The sequence below is a fragment of the Rhyacophila brunnea genome, unplaced genomic scaffold, assembly GCF_057557595.1.
Source record: "Rhyacophila brunnea isolate RB1 unplaced genomic scaffold, BYU_Rbru_1.0 scaffold_14, whole genome shotgun sequence".
NCBI classification, from domain to species: Eukaryota; Metazoa; Arthropoda; class Insecta; order Trichoptera; family Rhyacophilidae; genus Rhyacophila; species Rhyacophila brunnea.
In genome coordinates, this window is record NW_028232796.1 from 39,291,224 (window position 1) to 39,316,172 (window position 24,949).

The 24,949-nt window shown below is 35.5% G+C and overlaps 1 protein-coding gene across 1 annotated transcript in view; it reads left to right on the forward strand.

The window, feature by feature from the left end:
• Positions 1-24,949, forward strand: part of sev (receptor protein-tyrosine kinase sevenless) — a 148,886-nt gene continuing 123,937 nt past the window's right edge. Inside the window, exons 1-2 of the mRNA XM_085942297.1 lie at positions 1-403; positions 22,870-22,929. Coding sequence (XP_085798423.1) covers positions 266-403; positions 22,870-22,929 — 198 coding nt within the window. The 5' untranslated portion in view covers positions 1-265. The remainder of the gene's footprint in view (positions 404-22,869; positions 22,930-24,949) is intronic.

Here is a 24,949-nt window from a genome sequence, read left to right on the forward strand (position 1 = left end):
AATATCAAAGGACCTCGAAAAAATAACGTTATTTTTTTTCAAAAGTTTTCCGCAGATAATAATATTATTATTAACAAGTCTGCAATTTAATGAAGCGAATTGAACGATTTACGAAACTGCTTCGCGATGTGTTTTTAGGTGTTTTGGTTATAAAAAAAATCACCGGAAGCTGACTGCCGTGTGTCCAGTGATCTGTCGCAAATGTAGATCGCGTGTTTACAAGTGTCGGGAAGTGATTTTGGACGGCTTTTACATCGTCATTGTGATGGCATGGAAATCGTGTGCTCAATATTTATATTCGTTTACTATAATAATCAGTGTATTAACAGTTGGCACCAGCGAAGTAGCACAAGAGCTATCGGAAGAAGTGATTGACCAGTGCCAAGAGAAATGTCCATTCCAGGTAACTATTTCTGAATGTTCATCTCTTGCATGTGTGTGCGGTCCAATCTAAAACACTGAGCATAATATCAAAATCTCTTGTCTTATGGTTTCCAACTGTGATGCAGCAGATCATGTGAGGCTTTGGCGTATATATCGACATCCCGGTTCCTCTGTACCGTACCTAACTGTTTGTGTTTTTATTGTGTGTATCATTATATTATGGAGACTGATTGGGTATTTGGGGACAGAAAATGCGGACAACATGAAAAAGAGAAGACGCCGGAAAACAAAATCATAAGTTCAGCTTGGCGTATGGCTAAAACGCCTTCGTGGAAGGCATAAGATTCCATGATCTCACTACAGTCGCAAAGTGGGCACTGTCAAGCATGGCCCCTACAAGGGGGGGGGGGGGGCTGACAGGGACCTAGCCTGGGGGCCCGGGCTTAGAAGGGGCCCGGCAAGCCGAGTAGACCAGATAAGTGAGACACACATCACAAATTTGCTTCACTAGTAAAAAAAGTCGCCTACTTTCATTCAATACTAAATACCTATTATTACTTAAAATTATGTGGTTGTATCTAATGTTCGACAACTACATACCTAATTCAAACGGATGTATTAAAATATACTTACAAAAAAACACTAAATCCTACCTGTAGGTACACATTAATTTTACCGCATACACAATTTGGAAAACGCTACTGTAGAGCAACACACTGCCTTTATATATGCATATATATGCCATAGGTAGGGGGCCCCGCCAAAGATCCTATCCTGGGGTTTTTCTTAACACAATCACTGCTTACCTTTTAATTACCATTTAATTACCACATTTAAATAACACGTTAATTATATATTATATCTAATGGCCAACTATACCAAACGCGCCAGTCGCGGTGTTAGCACTAAATGAGTTAAGCCCTGCTTAAACCATGCCGTAATACATATTATTATAAGTATTATAAAAAATATTCTCTCTATAAAATATCTAAAAGTATGTATGGTTTAATGTTAATGGCATAATTTTAGATATTTTATAGATAAATTAGGATTTTTTTGATTACCTACTATCTACTATGGCTTGGATTAGGGAGGGTTTCATTGAATATTAAAAACTAACAATACACTTTATAAACCACAGAACAGATAATAAATAGAATACCAATAGGCTATATTCAATATGCCGCATGGTGAAGCAGGATTTTGAATGTGTGAGTGTCCTACGAAAATGAAGCACGCATTATGCACGTGCAATAGTGTGTGTAATACACCAACATTAAAAATGAGCGTAAATGCATAAACCGAGAGCAGTTTTCAGTATTCGACGTTAAACGTATTCTAGACACGTGTGTAAGTTTAACCCGGATTCATCCTTACTCGAGTCGGATGTACCGGAGTACCTAAGACTACAATGTTTATATGAGTTACCTGATATAAACATTGTAGTCTTAGTTCAATGCAAACAAATACGTTTGATTGACATACCTAGTTCGGTGTGCACCATTTCTGTTGGATCTTAACAGCCTACCTACACCCTTCGCCTCTGCTTGATCTAGAAATAAATAATACTACTTCAATGTAATCTTTCGTACATACATTTTATACCTACATTACTTTTTATCATTTTGACATTGTTTATAATGCTATATTAATCTGACACCATGCATTCCATATAACATTATGCCAAGTTTATCATTCAGTATGTAGTTGTAAACACCGTTCTTGGAATCGTAAAGCATACAGTTTGGCAATTTATACTCCAGTAGTCAAAACATTAATTGAAATAATGCACGTAGACTCATAAGTAATTATAATAAATTAAACAGTATCCCACTAAGCATGAGAATGCCCTTCAATACATGGTAACATTGACCACTAAGTTTGTATTGATAATAATGGAGGCTTATGGATTATTGCGTATACAAATAGAGCTTTTATTATTATGAAGAAATGTAGATGGTTGCGGTTTTTGCAGTGGACTGTAATTTTGTGACGGAATGATTGTGATAGTGGATGTGGATGCCGGGAGGGTTATGTTAGGGTACCAGGCACTAACTTTATGGCTGTCGAGGCTGGCTCCGTGGTCTGGTTGCACTATCACTCGCGCGGTATTATTTATTGGGTTAACCGGTACGCGACACTTGACGGTACACTTTTGATGAATGATAAATGAGTATCGCGTGGATGGAGGTCACACTATATCAAGCTGACCCGGCCGTGGTCCACGAATAACTTCTAAATCATTCTGTATAATTGACTTAAGCAATAAACGGCGGTTTAGCTGTAACAAGCCTACTCGCACCCGTTGTATTGAAGTAACTTGAGCTCACTGGCGTTATTTAATCACGGTCGACTGATGACGCGTAACTACTGGTCATTCTGACTTGCGACAATATCTGGGATTTGAGGTAGGTACGTGGGAAAAGCGACCATAGGTAACTGATGAATAGTGCCGCCTTTAGAGCTTAAAATTAGCATAAAAGCTCGTAAAAACTCTACGCAATAGCTGGTGGGTAAGCATAACCACACGTAGTCCGCGTAGATTGTGGTGCTGTACCAGTGATGCCAACCGTACTATAATTATAGTACAATACTATAATTTTAATTCTGCAAAAAATGTAAAATACTATATTTTTACGCCAAATATACCAAAATACTATAATTTTAAAGGATTGAAGACGAAAAATGTTCCTGTACTATATATTTTTCAGAAATGCTATAGTTTTTACGCTTTCTTACTATATAATCAGCCTATAAAAAGATGGCAACACTATACTGTATGGTTATGAAGAGAGATCGTTACGGATGTAATAAAGCGAGGTAAGTTCACACGCGGGTGAGAGAGGTTCACCGTGCGTCGAAAACGTCTGGTGGTTAGCCCATCGACCAGTCGTTTTGTCGAGTTACAGCGGCTGGCCTTTGTAATAGAGCGGAGGAAACCAGTTGAGCCAAAATATGAGCCTCATCGCTGATTTTCAAAATAAATTTTGGTCATTTTGTAACCAAGCGTGACCTTTATTCATGATGATTCGCCAGACTATATCTACTGATCATAAATGTTAAAAAATCAGCGACGTACCACAGCTCGGTTTTGACAGATAAAAAAACACCATTATAAATCACCAGACAGAGAAAATATAGTCAATACAACATTGTAATTATTTACAATTTGACTCTATCGACTTTATCATGTTACAAAAATATGGTCTGGGATAAGTTTATTTATACACGGTTGTAATTTGAGAACCATAATAACAATATTTCCAGTTACAATGTAAATATACAGTTTGGGACTGTAGCTACAGTAGGTTTATGAACTTTTTGCATAGAGACTTTAGCCCATTATGACGGCTCAGGTGCGCACGCAAGAAGGGGAGGGTTTGGGTCCGGACCTGCCCAGGAACCCAGAACGAAATATGTCTTCTTGAAAAAGTTAAAAGACAAGTCAGCGCAGACGACACAAACGGGCACTAATCATCTTAGTAATTATGACTATAATTATGAATTATGGATGCGATAGGTCACAGTTCACCGTGAAATGTTTATCGAAAATATTATATGGCCGTATATTAAAGACCGTCCAACCCCTTTGGTCGTATAGTACTGACATAAAATTCATGTCTAAATAAAACACGGTTCTTATCGGTTTACACTTTACAGGAAGTCAGCAGCAAACATTTTTTTAAAATAGCCGATATACTGGATTATTTGTTAGGTTAGGTGTTCATCCACATGAATTTTGCCAAAATCAGCTATGAATATTCAATGAATGTTCATATTGAATCTAATAAAATTGGAGACCATAATACCTACCTAGTATATGGTCATCTTTTTCCGATAAGAAAGCTCACGGCGAACTGCGCCACGGTAAAATATTTTACGTACAATTTACATCCAACCATGATATACCTAGGTACATTTGCTAGATTTTGTTACTCCGACCTAAAAAACCAAAAAAAAAAAAAAAATGTTATAAATATTTTTCGAAATCGACCCCACTAAACCGCTTTAGTTAGTCATTCACTTATAATCTTAGAATTACTGCTAATTACTATCAAAGTCAATTTAGTCTGGACTAAAAATAATGTGAATGCGCAAAAATCATTATTCAAAAGCATAGGTATCAATCCGTTCCCATGATTTATTTAAAAGGATATTGCGACGATTCACTAGAATTATTTCAGAGTTATCTCAATACAAAAAGTATGCCGTGTCGGTATTGGTATGTACACCCATTAATAACACCAATATTATTAATATTATAATCCAGTAGTAAAACCACACTGGAGTTAAAAACCAGTGAAATATGAGCTATCAATAATATTAAATTTGTATCATTCTTGATTCCGGCTGAGGAGTGATCAACTGGTCAACTGATCTTATTATTATTATTACGAAATAATCACGTTATTATTATATTGTTAGGGGTTCTGCAATCACGTGTTGTCCACGGGCATCACACGTAACTGCCAAAGAGTTGACAATTATTAATACAATATTAAAGATTATATTATTAATATTATTTTAATGCGTAGGTATTTTAAAAGCGTGCGCTGTTGAAAAAAGGTAATTCCAGACAATTAATAATTGAAATAAATATTCTAAGGGCGCCGTGAAACGATAGGTAGGTACTGCTTGTATAATATCACTGGTCTAGAGGTTCAGACCATCAATAATTGAATGCTTTCAATTTTAGTATAGATACTATTTGCACGGCCATAATTAGGGTTGCACCTTAGACTATAGATACATCTAGGCGCCACCCGTTGTGTTGCTAAATGAAGCCGCGTGCCTTGCGTTTGGTTTGTGGGCGAGCGAACGCATTCGTCTACAAATGTTCGAGACCATAGACCATTTCGCTAGTGCTCGCCTAAAGTGCTCGCACTAGACGCTCAGAATTAAAATATAATTTTCTATTTTTTTTACGTTATATCGTATTTTTAAGCGGTCAAAATGCAACCATTAGATAAAGATATCCATAATTTAATTTATTTTAAAGAAACACTAGGTCACTGATATTAAAATATATAATACTTAATATACAAATAAATTATCACGAACATGTATCAACTTACCTATGAAACGTAATACCATCTTCTTGCTTATCAGTACGGCTAACACATTTTAAGACAACACAAAGAACCATCTTTTTTACTTAATTAACTAAAAATATTTACCACTGACTTTATGTTTAACATAAAAAATAGCAATTTTAACAACACGAGCTCGCAGGTTATCGACGCTATGTGAAAAGTTTCGCCCCGATTTGCCGGGGATACTTTTGGAAACTAGCTCACACATATGTAGACCTTTTATCTTCCTCTAGCGCGTGTCGCAGAGATTGTAAGGGTGCCGAATACTTTCTCACTCGCACTCATGCATCGTTTTTGTTCAGGCCTTGGGTTGCACACTTTTTAAAGAAAATTACGGATATGCTTATTATAATAGAATATAGCTACCTATGAGTAGCGAAGGGTGGAGGTAGGCTGTTAAGATATAAATAATGCACTTTAAACTTTGTTAGCCATACGTATTTGTTTTTTATTGAACTACGACTACAATTTACAGATGGTGTTGGGGTTAGTATAAAAATCAATTAAGCCCTGTCTAAGCCAAACCATAATAGTTTTGGTGCCTGTATTTTGAATGATACGACAAAATTGTGCACACCTTTTCATTCATACTTATTTCTATTCGTTCGATTGAATGTACATATTCAATCGAACGAATAGATATAGAATAGAATAGATATTGTTGGACTGTTGGTTCATTTTAATAAATTCATTAAGCCCTGCCAAACCAAATTACCTATTCAAAATAAACAAGTAGGTACTTACTTATTATTATATCTATAAAATATCCTAAGTATGTATGAATTTATAGATAGACGAGTAAATTTTGACTATTATCTATTATGGCCAAGTTTCGCAGGGTTTAATTGAATTTAAAAAAATAACCAACACCATCTGTAAATAAATTGTAGTCTTATTTCAATGAAAATAAATAAGTTTGACTGACAAAGTTTAGTGTGCACTATTTATGGTGGATCTTAACAGCCTACCTCCACCCATCACCACTGCTACCTATGTGATTAATCGAGAGAACTACGATTTTCTGCTCAGAATTTCTGGCGATTGATGAGAATAATAAATTGGTTGGTTTTTTTTTCGGGTTATTGTGCGTGCCGGTTAAAACCGGGATCATCTACAAAACTGAGTAAGGCCCTTTATAAAGTTGACATTTTAGTTTCCGACTGATTTCACTAAGATGTACAGGACCGGATTTACGCTTGAAGGGGCCCTGGGCTAATGCTTATTGACGACTCAGTGTTGCCAACCGTACTATAATTATAGTAATTGTACTATAATTTTGGTCCGCGTACTATGTACGATATAAAACAGTTATAGTACGCCCAAAATACTATAATTTTTAATATTGGAAAAAGTATGTAAAACGTACTAAAATTTCGATATTTCCGTTGGATAAATTGGTGCAAAGTACCTACTATAATTTCGCAATGAAGATTTGAAGAAGTTGGTAAAAAAAATGCTCGAAAAACGTAAAAAATCACCTGACTGGTTTAAAATGAAATTTATTGAATTCTTTCGTTAGAATTGTTGATAGGAAAAGGTACGTACATAAAAATGGGGTCTCGGAGTTTCTCAAATTCTCCGTTATTTTTTTCTGAGAAACAAAACAACCTATAAATTTTCAATAGATGGCAACACGTACTATCTTTTTTCCCCAAATACTATAATTTTGGAGGCTCTGTACTATAATTCCACTTGATGATGTGATGAGATGGCAACACTGATTGGCTTTCCCAGAAAAAAACGTAAACGAAAGTTTACAGTTTTTACAATATATTTAATATTTTTAATGGCCCTCTTGCTTTTTGCTGTATTGACTGACTGATGCTTCCGAAATTGATGAATTTTGCGTATCATGTATCAAACATTTCTTCCGGTTGCATATTTTTGCACCCACATACCTAATTGACTTTATTCCATGCATAGTTTTCTACTTATTGATCCATGTCACGCTACATATTGAGAGCATGAGGCAAGCACACGGTCACGTTATATACCCGGCCTAGCGCCACGTCCTGTCTTTTGCCAATGCGGCGTGTAGAACGTTCTTGTAGTATCGCTCAAGATTGCGGGAGATTCAACCGACCAGAGTCATGCATTTTGACACGTTTGGTAAACCCGAAAATATAAAAAGGTGATTTTCTAACACGCTGTCTCCATTGCTTATAACAATTTATACAAAAATAATTACAAGATAAAAAGAACTTTTTATATACTTACAACGTTTTTAAATTTTATGTTGAATCATATAAACTTAACTTGACTAGCTCAAACGATAAAAAAAAATGTACTTGACATGTCATATTGATTTCCATAGTAACGCACGTATATATTAATAATTTAGTTGCTAGGACCCCAGACCCCTAGCAACCAATAATGGTGTCGAAATAACTTTTCATACATAACAGAATTAACTGAAAATGAATTCAATTCTACTTAAAGATGGCTAAAAGTATTTTAAAAATGCATTGGCGCCGTGATCTGATATATTCTAAAAGTTTCAAATGTCTAGCTAGTCGGAAAGTTAGTTAAAAATCGATTGCAAGATTTGTACCGGATAAAGAACCACCGGACAAATAAGAATACGAGCTAAGAAAAACGTTGTAAACTAGTCAGTTGACAGGTCTGACAGACAATCGGGTGACCAGATCAGATGGAAATAATACGAGACCATTATTATTACATACAATTTTTACTATCCGAATTCATCTACCGATTTGTCTAACTATAATAAACATAAGTATTATGTTTTTATTCTATTTGACAATATTTAAAACCAAATTATTTATTTACTTAGCTAAAAAATTAAACATTTTTGTAATGGTGATGTGGATTTTTCCTAAACTAAAATCAGTTAACTGTGATTTTTTTTGATTTAATAAATTTCACGGTCGAAAATGTTTGTTCGAATGGTGAGTATATTGGCCATAAACTGTCACATTATTGCGCTGTATTGGTCGCACTCTTTCTTGCGATCTATGCTTAATAAAGAGCTTTTGTAATATTTCTTTGGTGTAAGTTATGATCAAGTATGACTTTTATCGAAGTACATATTTATTTTTAATTACTTATATTTTTTGTGCTTTCAATGACCATGAGGTCGAAAAATAGGTGGAATATTTTAGTTCGTCGCTGTTGAAGCATTCCCTATTAGCAACACTCACTGCATAAAGTCATTGGTATGTTTTTATTATTAGCTAACTGATTTTTACATCACGACAAAATGGACGTCATGCAAAATGGTTGCCGTTTCCCGCCAAAAAGCGTTCGCCGTTCGAAAATTAACTGGATAATGACCGCTCCGCGCCAATTGAAGCGTCCTTCGCGGCCTCTCGTTGCGGCTGGCACTCCACCACACTTCACGTCGGTCCACTTTGAGCCATTTCGCCAACATACGATGCACTCTATCATGTGATCACAGTGTCGGATTAAGCGGATTATCACATAGGCAGAGGAGTCACACGTCTTATTTTAGTGCGCAATTGCTGTTTCTTATAGTCTCTCAGCCAGAGTTGGTGCGAACCATTGCCCCCACATCCTGAAACGGGCCTCCAGGCTAGGATTTTTGGCGGCCCCCCTACCTATCGTTAAAGATAAAGGCAGTGTAACGCTCTACAGTAGCGTTTCCCAAATGGTGTACGCGGTAAAATTAATGTGTATATTTTGTGTTTTTTTGTATATTTTAATGCATCCATTTGAATTATGGAGTTGTCAAGTATCGATACGCTATAAAAAATTGTATCATATAACCACATAATCTTAAGTAATAACAGTATTCAAGAAAAATAGAGCCGCAGGCGACTTTTTTGCCATTAGAAAGATTTTGTGATGTGTGTTATCACTTATTTGGTCGACTCGCCAAGCCGGGCCCTTCCTGAGCCCGGGCCCCCAGGCTAGAGCCATGTCAGCCCCCCCCCCCCCTTTGTGGTGGCCATGGTGCCAACACAGATACGAAAGATTGTTTTATTTCGCTATTGCCTATTTATTGCGTTTATAGCGAAAAGAGGACAACATACATATACATTGATATCGATTTAAAAGTAGTATTTGTATTGCTTCGCCTCAACTCTTGTTAACACATCTAGTGCACAACACAACGTGGTATCCTGCGGCTGGGGGTAACATGTTGAGGAATTTAGATAATCGACGCAAACCTCTCGTGACCAAATAATATCATGCTTCACACATTACGTTGGCTGGATGCAACCACAAATTGCAAAAGGTAGTAGTCTAGGTGTATATTTCAGGGACGGTTCGGTCGTGGGGATATTATTCAGAGTGGTGCGGAGAGATTGCGGTTGGGCGATGCGCCGTTCTTAATAGCGCCGTAGATTTAAGGGTGTGTGAAATTCCGCTTCGTAATATCCTCATTTTCGAACCGAGGCTGAAATGTACAGTAAAAACAAAACAATGATTCGGTTGGTCGATGGTGTGCGTGCGGATGTTTAGCCCTACTAGTGCTACTAATTACCTCGCAGTCGGTGTGCCCGTAGCGCTGCATACGTATTCGTATCCGTACGCGAACCGAATCATTGTTTTGTTTTTACTGTACACATAGATTGCTGGGACGAACCTAAAACATTGACTGTGATCAACAATATCGAAATACAAGTTGAATGCACCACGTATTGCTTGTGATTTCGAATTAAAGAATAATTGTTTTTTTGAGAATTCGAGATTGGTTTATTGATTTCACAAGAATCTGGAGAATTCTCGAGATTTTTACATTTATTAAGTAATTTCGTTCAGAATCAAAGGGGGGGGGGCTTTTTATGCAGGCTTCTTTTCCCGTTTCGACTTTCCCCTTATTTAAATTCTCGAGAATCTCATTGATGATGAATTCTCGAGCAATATCGGAAAATTAATTTCTCGATCAAAACATCTACACATAAAGACCGCCGAATTAATGGACGGCATGTACAAATAAAATTGACAAATTCAATAAGTAGTCTGTGTTTACTCCTTGATTCCGCCGTCCGTGTTCGTCGTAGATATTTTACACGAGGATGCGGCGCCCTACGTTCCTGATCTCACTGAACGCCCTAATGCCCTAATCCGCCACTGTCTGATAGCAGTTCATGGCCGACCCAAAAAATAGCATCATTCAATTAATTAAACTTTGTTTGCGTGCATTTCAATAACCTATATCCTATCCCATGCAAGTCGATTCGCCTTTGTCTTAGTTTTTTTTTATTGTTGAGTAAGGAGTTTAATTGGAATAGTAGCATGAACCAACAATATGGGACCATATTCGTTAAAGTAAAACCTCGTCTATATTGACATAAATAAATAAACAATGTAAGCATACAAACTGTTGCAAAACAATGAAACTTAACATACATACATAACTCGAAAACATCTATCTCGTGCATTATAATATCCACTAGAAAAAAAAATCATTTTAGAAAAAAATACGACCACGATGTGACATGAAACTGTAACCGCTGGATTCGCGCCAGTGTGCATTTCCAATTAAGCTACGGCCATACTACTTAATTACGACAATTTTAACTAGTAGTTCTTACATGAAATGCTTATAAAATTGCCTTACAATGTTGGCTATTGGTTTTTGTACACATTAAATCAAGGTAGGCGACTATTTGGGGCATCTGATGTTAGCTTTAATATTCCTATGCGGCACATCTAAAAGACATGATAGATCGGACGACACAAACGGAGACTAACTATCCAAATAATTATGACTATTGACTGACGTGCATTCGTTAACCACTTGTGGATGCGACAGGTTGTAATAACTCGTAGGTGAACGGTAGGATATTTGGATTCATATTTAATTTATGACAATACAATAGTTGTAATATACATTTTTTTCGATTTTTGTTCTTGTAACACATTATTTTGAAATACTGTTTCTAGACATCTTTTCATTGTTTTTAAAAATATAGCTTGTTTTCTTATCCTATCTGGCATATTTTTATGAATGACAGTAAAGTTGTCGCTGTGGAAAGTCGATATTATCCAGGTATGCGTTATTAACTAGTATGTGACACAATACGTAAAAATGTAACGTTTTGCGTAGGTATGTATTTAAAAAAATATATTTTTATCTCACCATGTCGGCACAACAAAACCGCGAAATGGTTTTGAATTTCGTTCGGAAGCCATTCGAGTGCATGTTTTTTGTTTATATAGGTATACCAGTTGTATGTAGTATTGGTCGGGTTATGTTGCCTGCCTGCTTTTGTCAAGCGTGGGACAATAGTTTTAGTTGAATTTCTATAAAATAGTCGGTTACATTGAATCAAATTTGTATAGTACATTCATTGATGAAACCAGATACCTTCACAACTATTGTCATGTTGGTTCTACTGGGACGTGTGACGTAGCGGCGAAGTGTGCCTGTGTGTGGGAGATTAACTATGAGTGACTGAATTACTAATTTAGATGGTCGTACTCAGTGTTGCCAACTGTCGTTGACAAAAACATGCCAGACGGGGTACGAAATCAAGCTATCTGACAGGAAAAAACGCTAGATTTTGTGGAAATTAAATTCCAGTACCCTTTTTGCCTACCAAAAGTGTAAAAACTGAAAAAAATGGGTACTTACTTAAATGGGTAAAAATCACACCACATTTTCCCAAAAACTCATTTCAAAATTGACAAAAATAATTATGTAATCAATCTAACAACCTACGATAAGTAATAATTAGGTAATACAAGAGTGTGGAATCCACGATTGTTGTCAATCCGATGCTACATGCCTAAGCACACATTAAATTATAATATCTGATATCATTATATCACTATAACGCCAATAATGCTCCTATTGTTTCACTGTGTTGTTTTATTTCGCAAGTAGTACCGATGTACCTTCATTAAATATCTGAATAAATAAATTAAATATCTAAATGCAGTAAGATGTAAGTAAATGCAATCAGAATGTATCAAAAATGCTAATAAAAACGCCATAAGCTAGATGCATTTTTTGCACGCCAGATGCCTATCGAATAATGCTAGATCTGGTAAGAAAAACGCCAAGTTGGCAACGCTGGTCGTACTTACCGAACGTATGTAGAATGTAGATAAATGATAATGATTAGTCGTAGAGATTTTTTTAAGACTTTTTTTCTATTTTTAATTCAAGAAATCACTTGGTATACTTAATAAAAAAACGATAACCTTTTGAGAATGATATGAATAGGTAGGTACCCAAATAAAAAAAATCGACAACAGTAGTCTATTATTGAGCTAATCAATTCAGAAAATGATATTATTCATAAATAAGCACTGGCCTAAATATTAATTAATAAAATACTATCTATACTTAATATTAATATAACAACCAACATTAGCCATTGCCCATTACGTATTAAAAATTATAAATAAGTATGTATACGTACAATAACATTCTGACACGCGACTGGCTGTAAATACCTATAAAAATATGGTTTACATGTTTACAATATTGATTGACTAAAAAATATGAAACATAATATTGTAATGGCAAGAGTTTGCAAACAATAAATTACTGTATGATTTTTATGGGCAAATGTATCTTCAGATGAAGGGCACCAGGCGTGCACACAGAAAATTAGTTTAGGGGGGGGGGGGGGGGTCATTTAAGAAAAATCCATATTTTATAACGTTTTTATTAGCTCGTATTCTTATTTGTCCGGTGGTTGTTTATCCAGTACAAATCTTGCAATCGATTTTTAACTAACTTCCGACTAGCTATACGTTTGAAACTTTTAGAATATATCATAACACGATGCCAATGCATTCTTTTAATACTCATTTTAGAATTCATTTTCAGTTAATTCTGTTTTGTATGAAAAGTTATTTAGGAAGAAATCCGTAATCCAATCCACTATTATTGGTTGCTAAGTGGGTGGTCCCAGCAACTAAATTATTAATATATACGTGCGTTACTATGGAAATCAAAATGACATTTCAGTATTCTATGATTGTTTGTTTTTTATTTACTTCATATCAAGTACAAGTTTTAGCATATTGAGCATAATAATTGAACAGAAGATTTAAAAACGTTGTATATAAAAAGTTCTTTTTATATTGTAATTATTTTCTTAATGTTTTTGAATGCTGGAGTGGGATCAACAAAATTTAACAGCTGATACCACTGACTTCCACATTTATTCCGCCTACTAGACTTCGACTTCTGCATCGAGACGTACACGTCAACGTCACTGCGGCTGTTTCTGGAACTACAACAGTTAAAATCCCGCCAGCATATTATATAAAAAGCACCATCATGACGTAGATGCCAATATAATATTGAGCCGAACAGTACAGTTGACCGGCTGGTATATCTAACTAAGGCTTTATCCACATGGCGCGTGTCTCGCTGCGATACGCGTCGGCTGCATGTGGACAGCTCAATGAGATCACATGTACCTGGAATGCGAGCGAGTTTTTACGAGCATTCATCTGGACAATGCCTAAGGGTATTCACCTACGAGTTATAGCGAGCTGTCGCATCCACAAGTGGTTATCAAATTCGCGTGACTTAACAGTTATTATTATTATGTTAATATGTACCCGTTTGTGTCTTCCGCGCTATCTTGTTTTACCGCGCGCGCCCACCGTCGAGAAATGAACCAAAATGAATTTGCCAATCGGCGCGGTAAGCGTGCGCGGGGCTTATAGGGGTTACTTACAAAAAAACGCAACCACAGACGGCGTAAATGGGCGTTCAAGTATTTTTACAACGAAAAAATAAATGATTACCGTAATGATAGTACTGTAGATAGGGTATTGGGTATTTAACCTGATAATAATTATCACAAATCCGTAAATAGCTTATGAACAAATTTCTTTAGATTAGAAAACAAACGGAAACAACCCGGTTACCTAACCTACCTGTTGATTAATGGCGTAATAAACGTTCCCCATAGATGCACGTGTACACAGCATTCCCATAAAAACTTACTGAACCGTGTAAATAATATATATTCTATACAATAGTTGACTTCGGTGATTATCGTTATTCAGTAATTTATTATTATAAAAATATTACATTTCCGTTTACGCTGTACTTCAACTTGTTGCTTGTTCTACGTGGAGTTAACATACGTTAACACATTCGGGAGCGCACAGGAAAATTATATGTTGTATGTTTTTAATTTCGAAAAAATATCCGAAATACAATAATATCGAGTTGTCAAAGATTGGAATGCCTCCACCAAAGGCAGGCAATTATATTATAATGTTTTTTTTCCAAATATCAAATGGCGAATGGAGATAGACAACCGCTTTGACTCATTCATTACTTGACTGGAGATGGTGGGTTCGCTGGCAGGATTTTTGAGCTTGGTCTTGTTCCCGTTCAACATGACCATGTGGCGGAGAGATGCAGGATGCAAGATCCAAACCACATCCTCTGGGAACCTCTGGGAATGTTCTAAAATGTGTACGGAAAGGGAAGAGCTGCTCAGGTCAGTTCAACCAGCTGTTGGGCCCATCAAGCCGTTCGAGCTAATCGCTACAACGGCCAAAAATTGCGGCATCTTATTTCGGACGTGAAGATCTCTTCACATAGTTTTGTTTGTCCGTATTGTTTTAGCTTTGTTGTTTGTATCTTATATAATATCATTAGCAACCTCAGTCTTCGGTATTTGCTCCTGTTCCGTACGAACACGCAGTGTAGCGTCCGTCAAGATCACATATGGTCGGCGCCACTGATTTCCTGGCTCACCTCTGCCCAAGGATCACTTCACTTTTTCGGGCACATTCCCATGCTCAGACACTCCGCTCTATGATTCTAGCGACAAAAACCTAGCCTGCAGTTATAACCGATTATCGTATGGACATGGCCTACAGGTAATTATTTGGTCCGTTTGTTTCGTCTGCCTTTTTCCATCTTTTAAATAATGTTAAAAATAGCTCACAGGCATGCAGCGTGTTAATATATGAAAAAAAACAGCTAGCAGTGAAGTGACATGAAGTGGGATAGGTTAGCTTGCATCAATGATACAAGACAGGTGCAACCGGAAGTCTGGATGAAGGGTTGATACGGTGGAATAGCAGGGGTGTTGAAACGTCGTTCTTTTAATAAATTAAAGATAATATTGTATATGTAGGTAATTATTGTAAAAAAATGTGTACCTACCAAAACGTAAATCAGGTTATGTACATCAATGTGCGTTCATAGTTCATGAATGCGCCAAAAATAAATAGCACCCGCGGTGAAGCAGGTACACCAGAACACCAGAACACCGTGACTCGCGGGTTCGAATGGGCTGGATCAAATTTTCATTACGTATTTCGATCTGGACAGTGAACCCAATCAGGGTTGAACGAATGGATAACACCTCGTAAACCCCTTCGCTCTGAAGGTGGTTATAATAATATTCTGTCGATGACAACCCGAAAACCAAGTACGATACGAAACTAACGTCAAAATCTCAAACAATACTGTTATGTACATATTATTTAGATTTTCGTTTGCCCTGAATTCTCTGTCACACTTAAAAAATCGTGTCCACTGCGACATGACCACAAATAAAACCATCAATATTGCAACTCTCATCCGTGCGCACAGGCGGGACTATGCCGGTACAGTGACGACACGCGGCTAGCCGAAACGAATGACTGAGCAGCGTCAGCGTATGCGCGATGCAACATTTTGCTATTCTACATGCGGCCTAAGTAAAGTAAAATTTCTTATTTGCTATAAGCTGAATTTGTTTTTATACCAAAAATATCGGCAGTACATTAAGTTACATGTGTTTTGTGAATGACAACAAAATCGTATCGACAAATTCGATGTGCGCGACCTGGCTAAGAATGTATTACGCGGGCGCTGCCGAATGTTGCATACTCCTGGTCCCGGGCTAGAAGACAATTTTATAGTAAACAAAAACAAAACTATACTTACATCCAATATGTACCCATTTTACAAAATATAAACAAATTTACCATCAATGGAGCTCTTTTGAAACGATATTTTGTGTCTAAAACCGTAGACATCAGTAACTACTGTCTTTCGTTTCACGATTTACTCCCAGAAAGGAAATTACATAATAATATGTTGTACCGTGAGAACATTTTTTTTATTCTTACCCTCGGAAGGGAAGGACCGTAATTAGTTTAAAAAAATAATCGATATTATCGTATTGGATCATCGTGTTTTTCTTTCACATGGATGGTTGGCATTATGGTTTTATTGTTGAACATTAGTATGGCTGTAGAGCTCAGTGGCGAAGGGTGGAGGTAGGCTGTTAAGATTCGACATAAATAGTGCACACTAAACTTTGTCAGTCATACTTATTTGTTTTCGTTGAATTAAGAATACGTCATATTTAGTGTTAGTTAGTTTTTTTTTTGTTAAATTCATTAAGCCTTGCCTATACCAAACCATAATCGATTAAAAACATTCTTCTATCTTAAAACGAATATTTTTTTGACTATTATTTACTATGGATTAGATTGGGAAAGGTGTTATTAAATTTTAAAACCTTGCAAACACTATCTATACATTTTAGTATGAGTTCAATGAAAATAAATACGTTTGATTGACAAAATTTATTGTACACTATTCAGCCTGCTTCCACCCTTCGGTACTGAGAGATACATGCTATAGCATAAATTTATTTGGCATGCCAAATAATATAGTGCACACAGCAACGGCGCGTTTCGTTGACGCAAATGAGGTAATCGATCGTCAATAAATTTAAAAGGGGGCCACCGAAAGTATAAAAAATTAAAACCATCACAAATGTATTAAATTATACTGATTTTTTAAAAATGAAATGTGTATTTCTCAACCCAATGCATAACAAAATTAAACCCAATTAAACTTTTGTGTAATTTATAATATTGTTGGATTTATTAGAAAAAAAAGATTAATATTGTTTTTATCGTAGGGGGCCTTAAAGTTAGCCAGTACGCCATGGTTATATGTAAATTGTACGTACTCACCGTAGCACAGTTCGCCGTGAGATGATAAGAGATAAAAGATGACCGTATACTATACAGCATGGCCCCCACATCCTGAACCGGGTCCCCATGCTAGGACCTTTGGCGGGCCCCCTTACCTATCTCTAAGGATAAAGGCACTGCGATGCTCTAAAGTAGCGTTTTCCAAATGATGTACGCGGTAAAATTAATTTGTATATTTAGTGTTTTTTGTTGTATATTTTAATATATACGTTTGAATTAAGGAGTTGTCGAGTGTCGATATACAATTAAAATTTTTATCGTACAACCATATAATTTTAGGTAATAACATTATTGAAGAAAAATAGCGCCTTTTTACGCCGAATTTGTGCTGTGTGTTTATCTCACTTATCTGGTCGACTGGCCTCGCCGGGCCCCTCCTGAGCCCGGGCCCCCAGGCTAGAGCCATGTCAGCCCCCCCTTGTGGGGCCATGCTATACAGTCTCCAATTTTATTATATTCAATAATAATATCAACATTAATTCAATTTTCATAGGTGATTTTGGCAAAATTAATGAATTCAAGAAGGAAAAACTAACCTAAACAATCAAAATCCAGTGTATTGGCTATTTTAAAAATTTGTTTGCTGCTGGCTTCCTGTAAAGTGTAAACCGACAAGAACCGTGTTTTATTTAGACATGAATTTTATGTCAGTAGGTACTATACGACCCAAAGAGGTTGGACGGTCTTTAATAAACATTTCACGGTGAAGTGTGATACGGCGAACTGCATACGTACAAGTTTCCGGACACGGTGTGCCACTGCTACAGTGTCATGTCATTTGTATAATTATATGTGAGTCGCCTAGAATCTTAACTCACGTTTTGCAATTTTGTCATTTTTTAGTTAAATGTACCAAGTGATTCTAAAGATATTAATATAATATATAAAGAAAAATAGTCGGCTATCCAAAAGTCACTTTAAACCAGGGGGGGGCAAACTTTTTGGATGAAGGGCCAAATTCAAGACTTCAAAATGAGCGGCGGGCCGCAAGTAAAATACCATTTTTAGATATACAATATTTATTATCACGAAAAATAAATACTACAAAAAAAATAATGAGAAGATTGAAACTGTTGTACATTTTTTTTAAATTCAGGTGTTAATTTTGTAGTTGGTATTCTCAAAACTGCTTGTAAATGGGCATCGGAAATATTTGATCGTAAAGAATTTTTATTGAGGTTCATGATCGAAAATGTTTGTTCACATATACCTATAGGTTGATCCAAAAATAACGAACATTTTTCGGGCATTAAATTAAGGGGATTGTAAAATTTGTAGATTTCTTCACGACGATGCAATTCTCTTAAATCATTGTCACACTGCAGATCAATAATATTAAGTTGTAGCTCTGTCGGTACACCATCAATATCTATTGAAAATGGATCGCGTACTATTGCTAAACAAATTTTAATCTATGTCAATATATATTTTTTTTTAATTTAAAAAAGTTATTCGTAAGTACAATAATTAATGATGGCGGGCCGCAAAAAAATACCCGGCCGCAGTTTGCCCCCCTCTGCTTTAAACCATGTAAAAGTCGTTGACAAAGTTGACTGTTGGTTCAATGAATAATAACCTAACCTAACCAAAAAGAGAGCTCTATTTTTCATAGTGTGCTGTGTGTCTGCAGCCTTAGGAATATTATACCTATAATATATTTAAAAAAAAATGTAAATCGACTCGCTCATTAATATTCAAGGGAATTCAATAACTTTCTTCTAATTACAAGACAGTGCTCAGGTGTTTTTTTGCGATTATCTCAAAACTCGATTTCTGGAATATGTGAGTTATGATGACTCTAGGCAACTTATGTGCTTAATAGCTTAATAATGCAATATCTAAACGTGACGTGACTCTATGACTACTTAACCTACAATAAGTCTTTCATAATCATATAAGATAACATATAACATACGGTTAATTCAACCAATATTCTTACTAAATTAGTTTGACTTTATTTCTAATTTAATTATAGTGCCCCGTTCATTGAGCGGGAAGTCCCGTGGCATTTGGCGACCGTTCACTAGCCTGTGTGAAGGATGACAGTTTTTATTTCTGTCAATAAGCAATTAGACCAGTTGTGATGTCGCATCAGTTTTGGATTGAGCAAGGATTTTTTGGCGATAACCTTATTTCATGCGGGCAACACTTATTATAAAGTTAAGCTGAAATTGACGCAATATTGTAGGCAATAATATAACGTTTCTGGTGAACACTTACTAGGTACTGCTCGTAGAACCAAACTGGCATGGAGTCCATTGTGTCTAAATAGTAGTATTCATCTAATGTATGTTAGCAATGTACATGTACGCATTTAAATATGTATATCCTTAATCTAAGGGGAATTAAAAAAACAATGAGTAACGCAATGAAGCGTTGAAAGGTGTATGTTGGTTATAACACGAAAATATGTAAAAGAAATCAGTGGACAACGAGGCAGACATGGCAATTAAAGAACTGTCAATTATTCAGCTTCATATCCCACCTCGAAGGTCGGCGAAAGTTTTAGTTGAATATACATAGTTTGAACATATCTCACGCATATTCCCATTTTTGTTTTAGAAAAAATCGACACCCGACGTTACTTGAACCTGTAACCGCTGAATTCGCACCAGTGAGATTTTCCAATTAAGCTACAAGCATTCCACTTAATTACGACGATTTTAACTAGAAGTTCTCACATGAAATACTTATCAAATTGCCTCACAATGTTGACCATCGGTTTTAGTATATTAAATCAAGGTAGGCGACTATCTGGGGCATCCAATGTCTGCTTTAATATTCCGATGTGACACGTCTAAATCACAAGACAGATCAGACGCCACAAACGGACACTAACGATTCGAATACCTAATTATGACTATTAACCGACGCGCATTCGATAACCACTTGTGAATGCGACGGCTCGTAATAGTTCGTAAGTGAACATCCTTAGCTATACCGGCGGTTATTGCTAGACTCAAAGTGCGGAGTGTGTATGAGGAATGTATTCGCAAAAGTTCGAGAATCTATCAGTGGCATTTGCTAGATTTTATTAACCCCGCCCTTCCTCCGCCCTAAAAATCAATAGTAAATTATTATGGATATTTTTTCGAAATGGACCCCCAAACAATTTTCTGTGTGCGCACCGCACCTGCTTGGATTATAATATTATGTCCAATTAGAATGTAAGTACATTATAACAAACTATTTTTGTTAAAGGTTTTAGTTGGTAGGTACCTACTCCACCTAAATTAAATTATTATTATATATTCACTCAAAATCTTGCACAATATTATCCACGCAATATTTTACTCATTAGGACGTAATATTTACTAACATATTGACAACCTTCCAGCTAGCTATGTAGATTTAATCTTTTGATGTTTTTTTATATGTATATAATAATATATACTATGTACGATGTCACTGACACAAGCTTTATACGTATAAATTCTAAAAATCTTTCGTCTGTTTGTGTTCTAAATTTATTAGGTTACTGTTATCGGCTAACCTTTTTTATTTCCGGTACCTAACCTGGAAGTTGATACTTTTATATAAATACAAATAATGTTTAAAATATTCATTAATACAATGTGCGATTCTTCTTTCAATGCTTCTCTCAGTGTCTGCCAAACTATATGCACCAGCACACTAGTGTGCCGCGTAATGCCTGGTCCACACCGGCAACAAGTCGCGCGACAACTCGTTAAATTTTACGGGGGGACATGCTCGTCGAAGGTCAAAATTGAGTTTTTATTGTATTTTCAAACCATGATCCTGGACATTCCTTAAACGTCGTAGATAATCTATTTATATAATTTTGAAGCCTTATTATCCTTTATATTTATTTTAAACATTTGATGACTGCATAAAGTATTTTTGTTACATAAAATAGTATTCTTTTAAACCTCTCGCTCTAATGTTTTAGAATATAGTCATATTTCGGTACATAACTGTGCAGTGGTGTTAAGATTTTTTACGTTTATTAATTTTTAAACGCATTTATGAAACCACTAGTATAATTTATTACGAGATAATTTTTCATTCGTGTCATTGCTGGTCACCAAGGACGATGAAGAGCCACGGAAGTAAACCAGACATCGGATAACCCGACAAAAAAATAACAATCCTGTTAAGCCTTTTATGTTAATTAATACATATTTTTTTCCAAAAAAATACTGTGATACCGGTTTTGAAATACCGGTAATGCAATTCCTACTTATATTGCAATAAGGGCAAATCTTACAGAATTATCATTTTATAGAAAAATTACCCATTTTATGGTCAGATTTGGCATGGAATAGTGTTGTACAGTAAAGTTGTATTTATCAATGCACAAAATATAGTGGATATTTTCCTTGCAGCCAATCCTTCTGAAAGAACCCACAGTAAATATCGTGCAATAATGCCATAGTATGCATGGGAGGTAGGTATGTGACATAAATAATTATGAAAGTATACTTTTTTACAATTTCAATAGGTAAGTACGGTTATAGCCGTACAAAAAATAGTAATTGAGAGAAAAAAATAGTTTCCAAAGCCGGGGATTCGTTTCTATTGGATACCTATAGTTAACAATATTCTTCTTAGCATATTCATCGCATTTTTGTTTGTGTCACATTAGGTATGCATCGTCAGTTTCTGTTATTATGCAGATAGGCACTCAATAATTAACATTAACTGTGCATTTTCTACAGGTAATCTTTTGAAACGTTGATAAGCGTGTATGTTTTAGAACCTTGAAGTAATTACAGTGATTATTCAAAACAGTTCTTACATATTACAGCAAAGCAACTCGCCATTTTATGGAATATCTTATACGCTATTTTTATTGAAAAGCGTTGATTATTTTTGAGCGAAATACAAAAAAAATATCAAATTAATAAGACTTGTATCTCAAGTCTTTTACGCCACAGCGCTGCATACGCTGACACTGTCACGTCACGTAGTTTTCGCATGCTGATACTGTGACGTCACGTGATCATTGCGTGTCGACTGGCACTATTGAGTGGAAATAAAAACTTTATTTTCTGTTTTTTCCAAATCATAATTAATACTTCCACATTCGAATCAATGCTCCTCGTTTTACAATGTTAATAACGCGGTCGTTTCTGTAACTAAAACCGTTGCACTACCGCCAGCATCCAAAAAGTACGTGACGTAATGCTGTTATCGCATACAGCGCCATGACGTAGATATCAATATATAGAGGCGAACAGAGTTGTTCTAGATTTGAGGCGGCAAGATTATTTTTATTAAAAATACATTACTTCGAAAAACTTCAGAAAAAAATAGGTTTCTTTTACAAAACAATTTGTAGCTAGTCGGTTTGGATTGTAGTGCTCTTTTTTCTAAGATTCATGCGAATTATCTCACTACTGAGTCCGAATCCCACATTTTATAATAGGGCTAAGTTTTTCAAATTTATGTATATTGTACATATTATTAGGTACCTACTTATATTATTATTATAATGTATTTTTCTTAATTTCAGAACCGAACCGGTGACGGTCACTATGATTTTGGATGCGGGATAGAGTGCAGTATCGAACAGGTCAGTGAAATATAATATTTGTCATGCGTCATATTTATATAAGTAAGTACACATTATAATATAGGTACCTACCAGTGGCGTGCGGTCCATAGATACTGCGGATGCGGCGCACGCCTTGTTTTTTTTACAAAATGTTTAAATGTTAGTTTTAAGTATCCACAAAACAATAAATAAATTCAATGACATACTTGCTGCTCTGTACTACTTTCAATGAGAGCAAATGCACTGTGTAAGTGCAGTAGTAACTTTTTCAAACTTTGAAAATTTACTTATAATTTCCACCACAACATTAATTTGCTTTGATAATCTTTTATTGTGTATTCAGTAGAAATAATGTATTTCAATATTGGAACATAGCCATATGCTTTTGAAGAGCATGGCATTGGCACCTACTTTGTTTGTCTTAAGTATTGTGAATAATTGCATACTGATTAAAGCATATTATTATCTCCATGATAGATAATCTTATCTTCCATATGGAAAAAATGCTCTGATTGTCTTATTATTTTTTTTAAAACAAACAAATTTTCGCCCTTAAACGGAGCATATGGTCTTTATAATTCAGATTTTTACGATAAATGGTTCTTAGCTATTCGCCTAACTTTAGGTCCTAACTTATCTGCACTAGATCAAACATCCATTGCAAATATATGTAATTTTTGAAGTTATACTTCTTTTAGGGCGTTTGGTAGAGAGTGAAATTGAGAGCTGCGTGCGCAAACCGTTACGAAAGTGCACGACAGTATGAAGTTAGCTGCGAATCAGTCAGCTGTATACAAACGCAAGTTTAATAGTAGAATTATTGTTCCGTTGCCTAGGCAACGAATTTATTATTGTCAGCCATTTTCAATTCCTTACGGAAACAAACGATTAAACGTCAGAGTGACAATTGTTACTTTAAAAATAAAAACAACGAGAAATTAATAATTAAGTATATAATTTAGTGATATAAGTTTAAGTGTATGGAAATAAACCAACGGCGCTCCAATAAGCGGCCCTTTTTCTTGAACGTGTTATTTAACAAGATAATTAAGAGCTGGTCGAAGAATCTAGGTTATCACAAGTTTTGTTTTTGTTTTGTTACTCGTTTTGTAAGTATAACTTCTAACGCGCGTACATAAGCACGCACCGATTTTTTCTCCCAGACATTTGCGATGCGGACACTGCCAGAAGTATACAATGTTCTCATATAAAAATAAGAGTGCATTAATTCATATATTTGTTTGTAAATCTTTAGATGCAGTGTTTATGATTATCTGTTATTGTAAAGTTTCAAAAGGGTTATCACATGAATAAACACAGCCGTATGGTCAAACCTCAAACAGAAAAGGCGCGGAATTTCTCAATAAACTATTTTTCTTAAAACAACACCAAGATGGTTTGTTTATTTTGGTGGTTTTTAAGGAGAATTTGCTCATGTAATAATCTCCTTGGGCGGTATATCACCAGTCACAATATTAGGTAGGTATCTTCTTTGCATATTCATTAATTTAGAGACAATACTTTATTCATTTTGCCAAATATTATGAAGTTAGGTATGACCGTATGTGCGAGTTATCGTAATACAGTTTACTGATCATTTTCATTATCTAGCTAGACACCTACCTAAAACAAAAGGATTTACAATTCAAAGCGATATATTTCTCCCATTTTCACCGTAGGCGTAAAAACGTTAGGAAACACTATTTTCGAACAAGAACTTCTTGTCTACGTGTTTAAACTGTGAACTAACAAGCCCCTCATATGCAGTTAGTCGTACTTCCGTTTCAAATGAGGAACGCCCCTAAATTAATCATTTTATTTTACGCTTCCGAGGTGTAAGGGTCCATCAATTTACGTAATTTGATGGTTTTTATAATAAAAAATTATATAATTACAAGATAAGAAGAACTTTTTATATACAACGTTTTTAAATTTTCTCTTCAATTATTATGCTCAATATGCTCAAACTTGTACTTGAATGAAGTAAATAAAAAACAAACAAATATAATATAATACTAAATGTTATTTTGATTTCCAT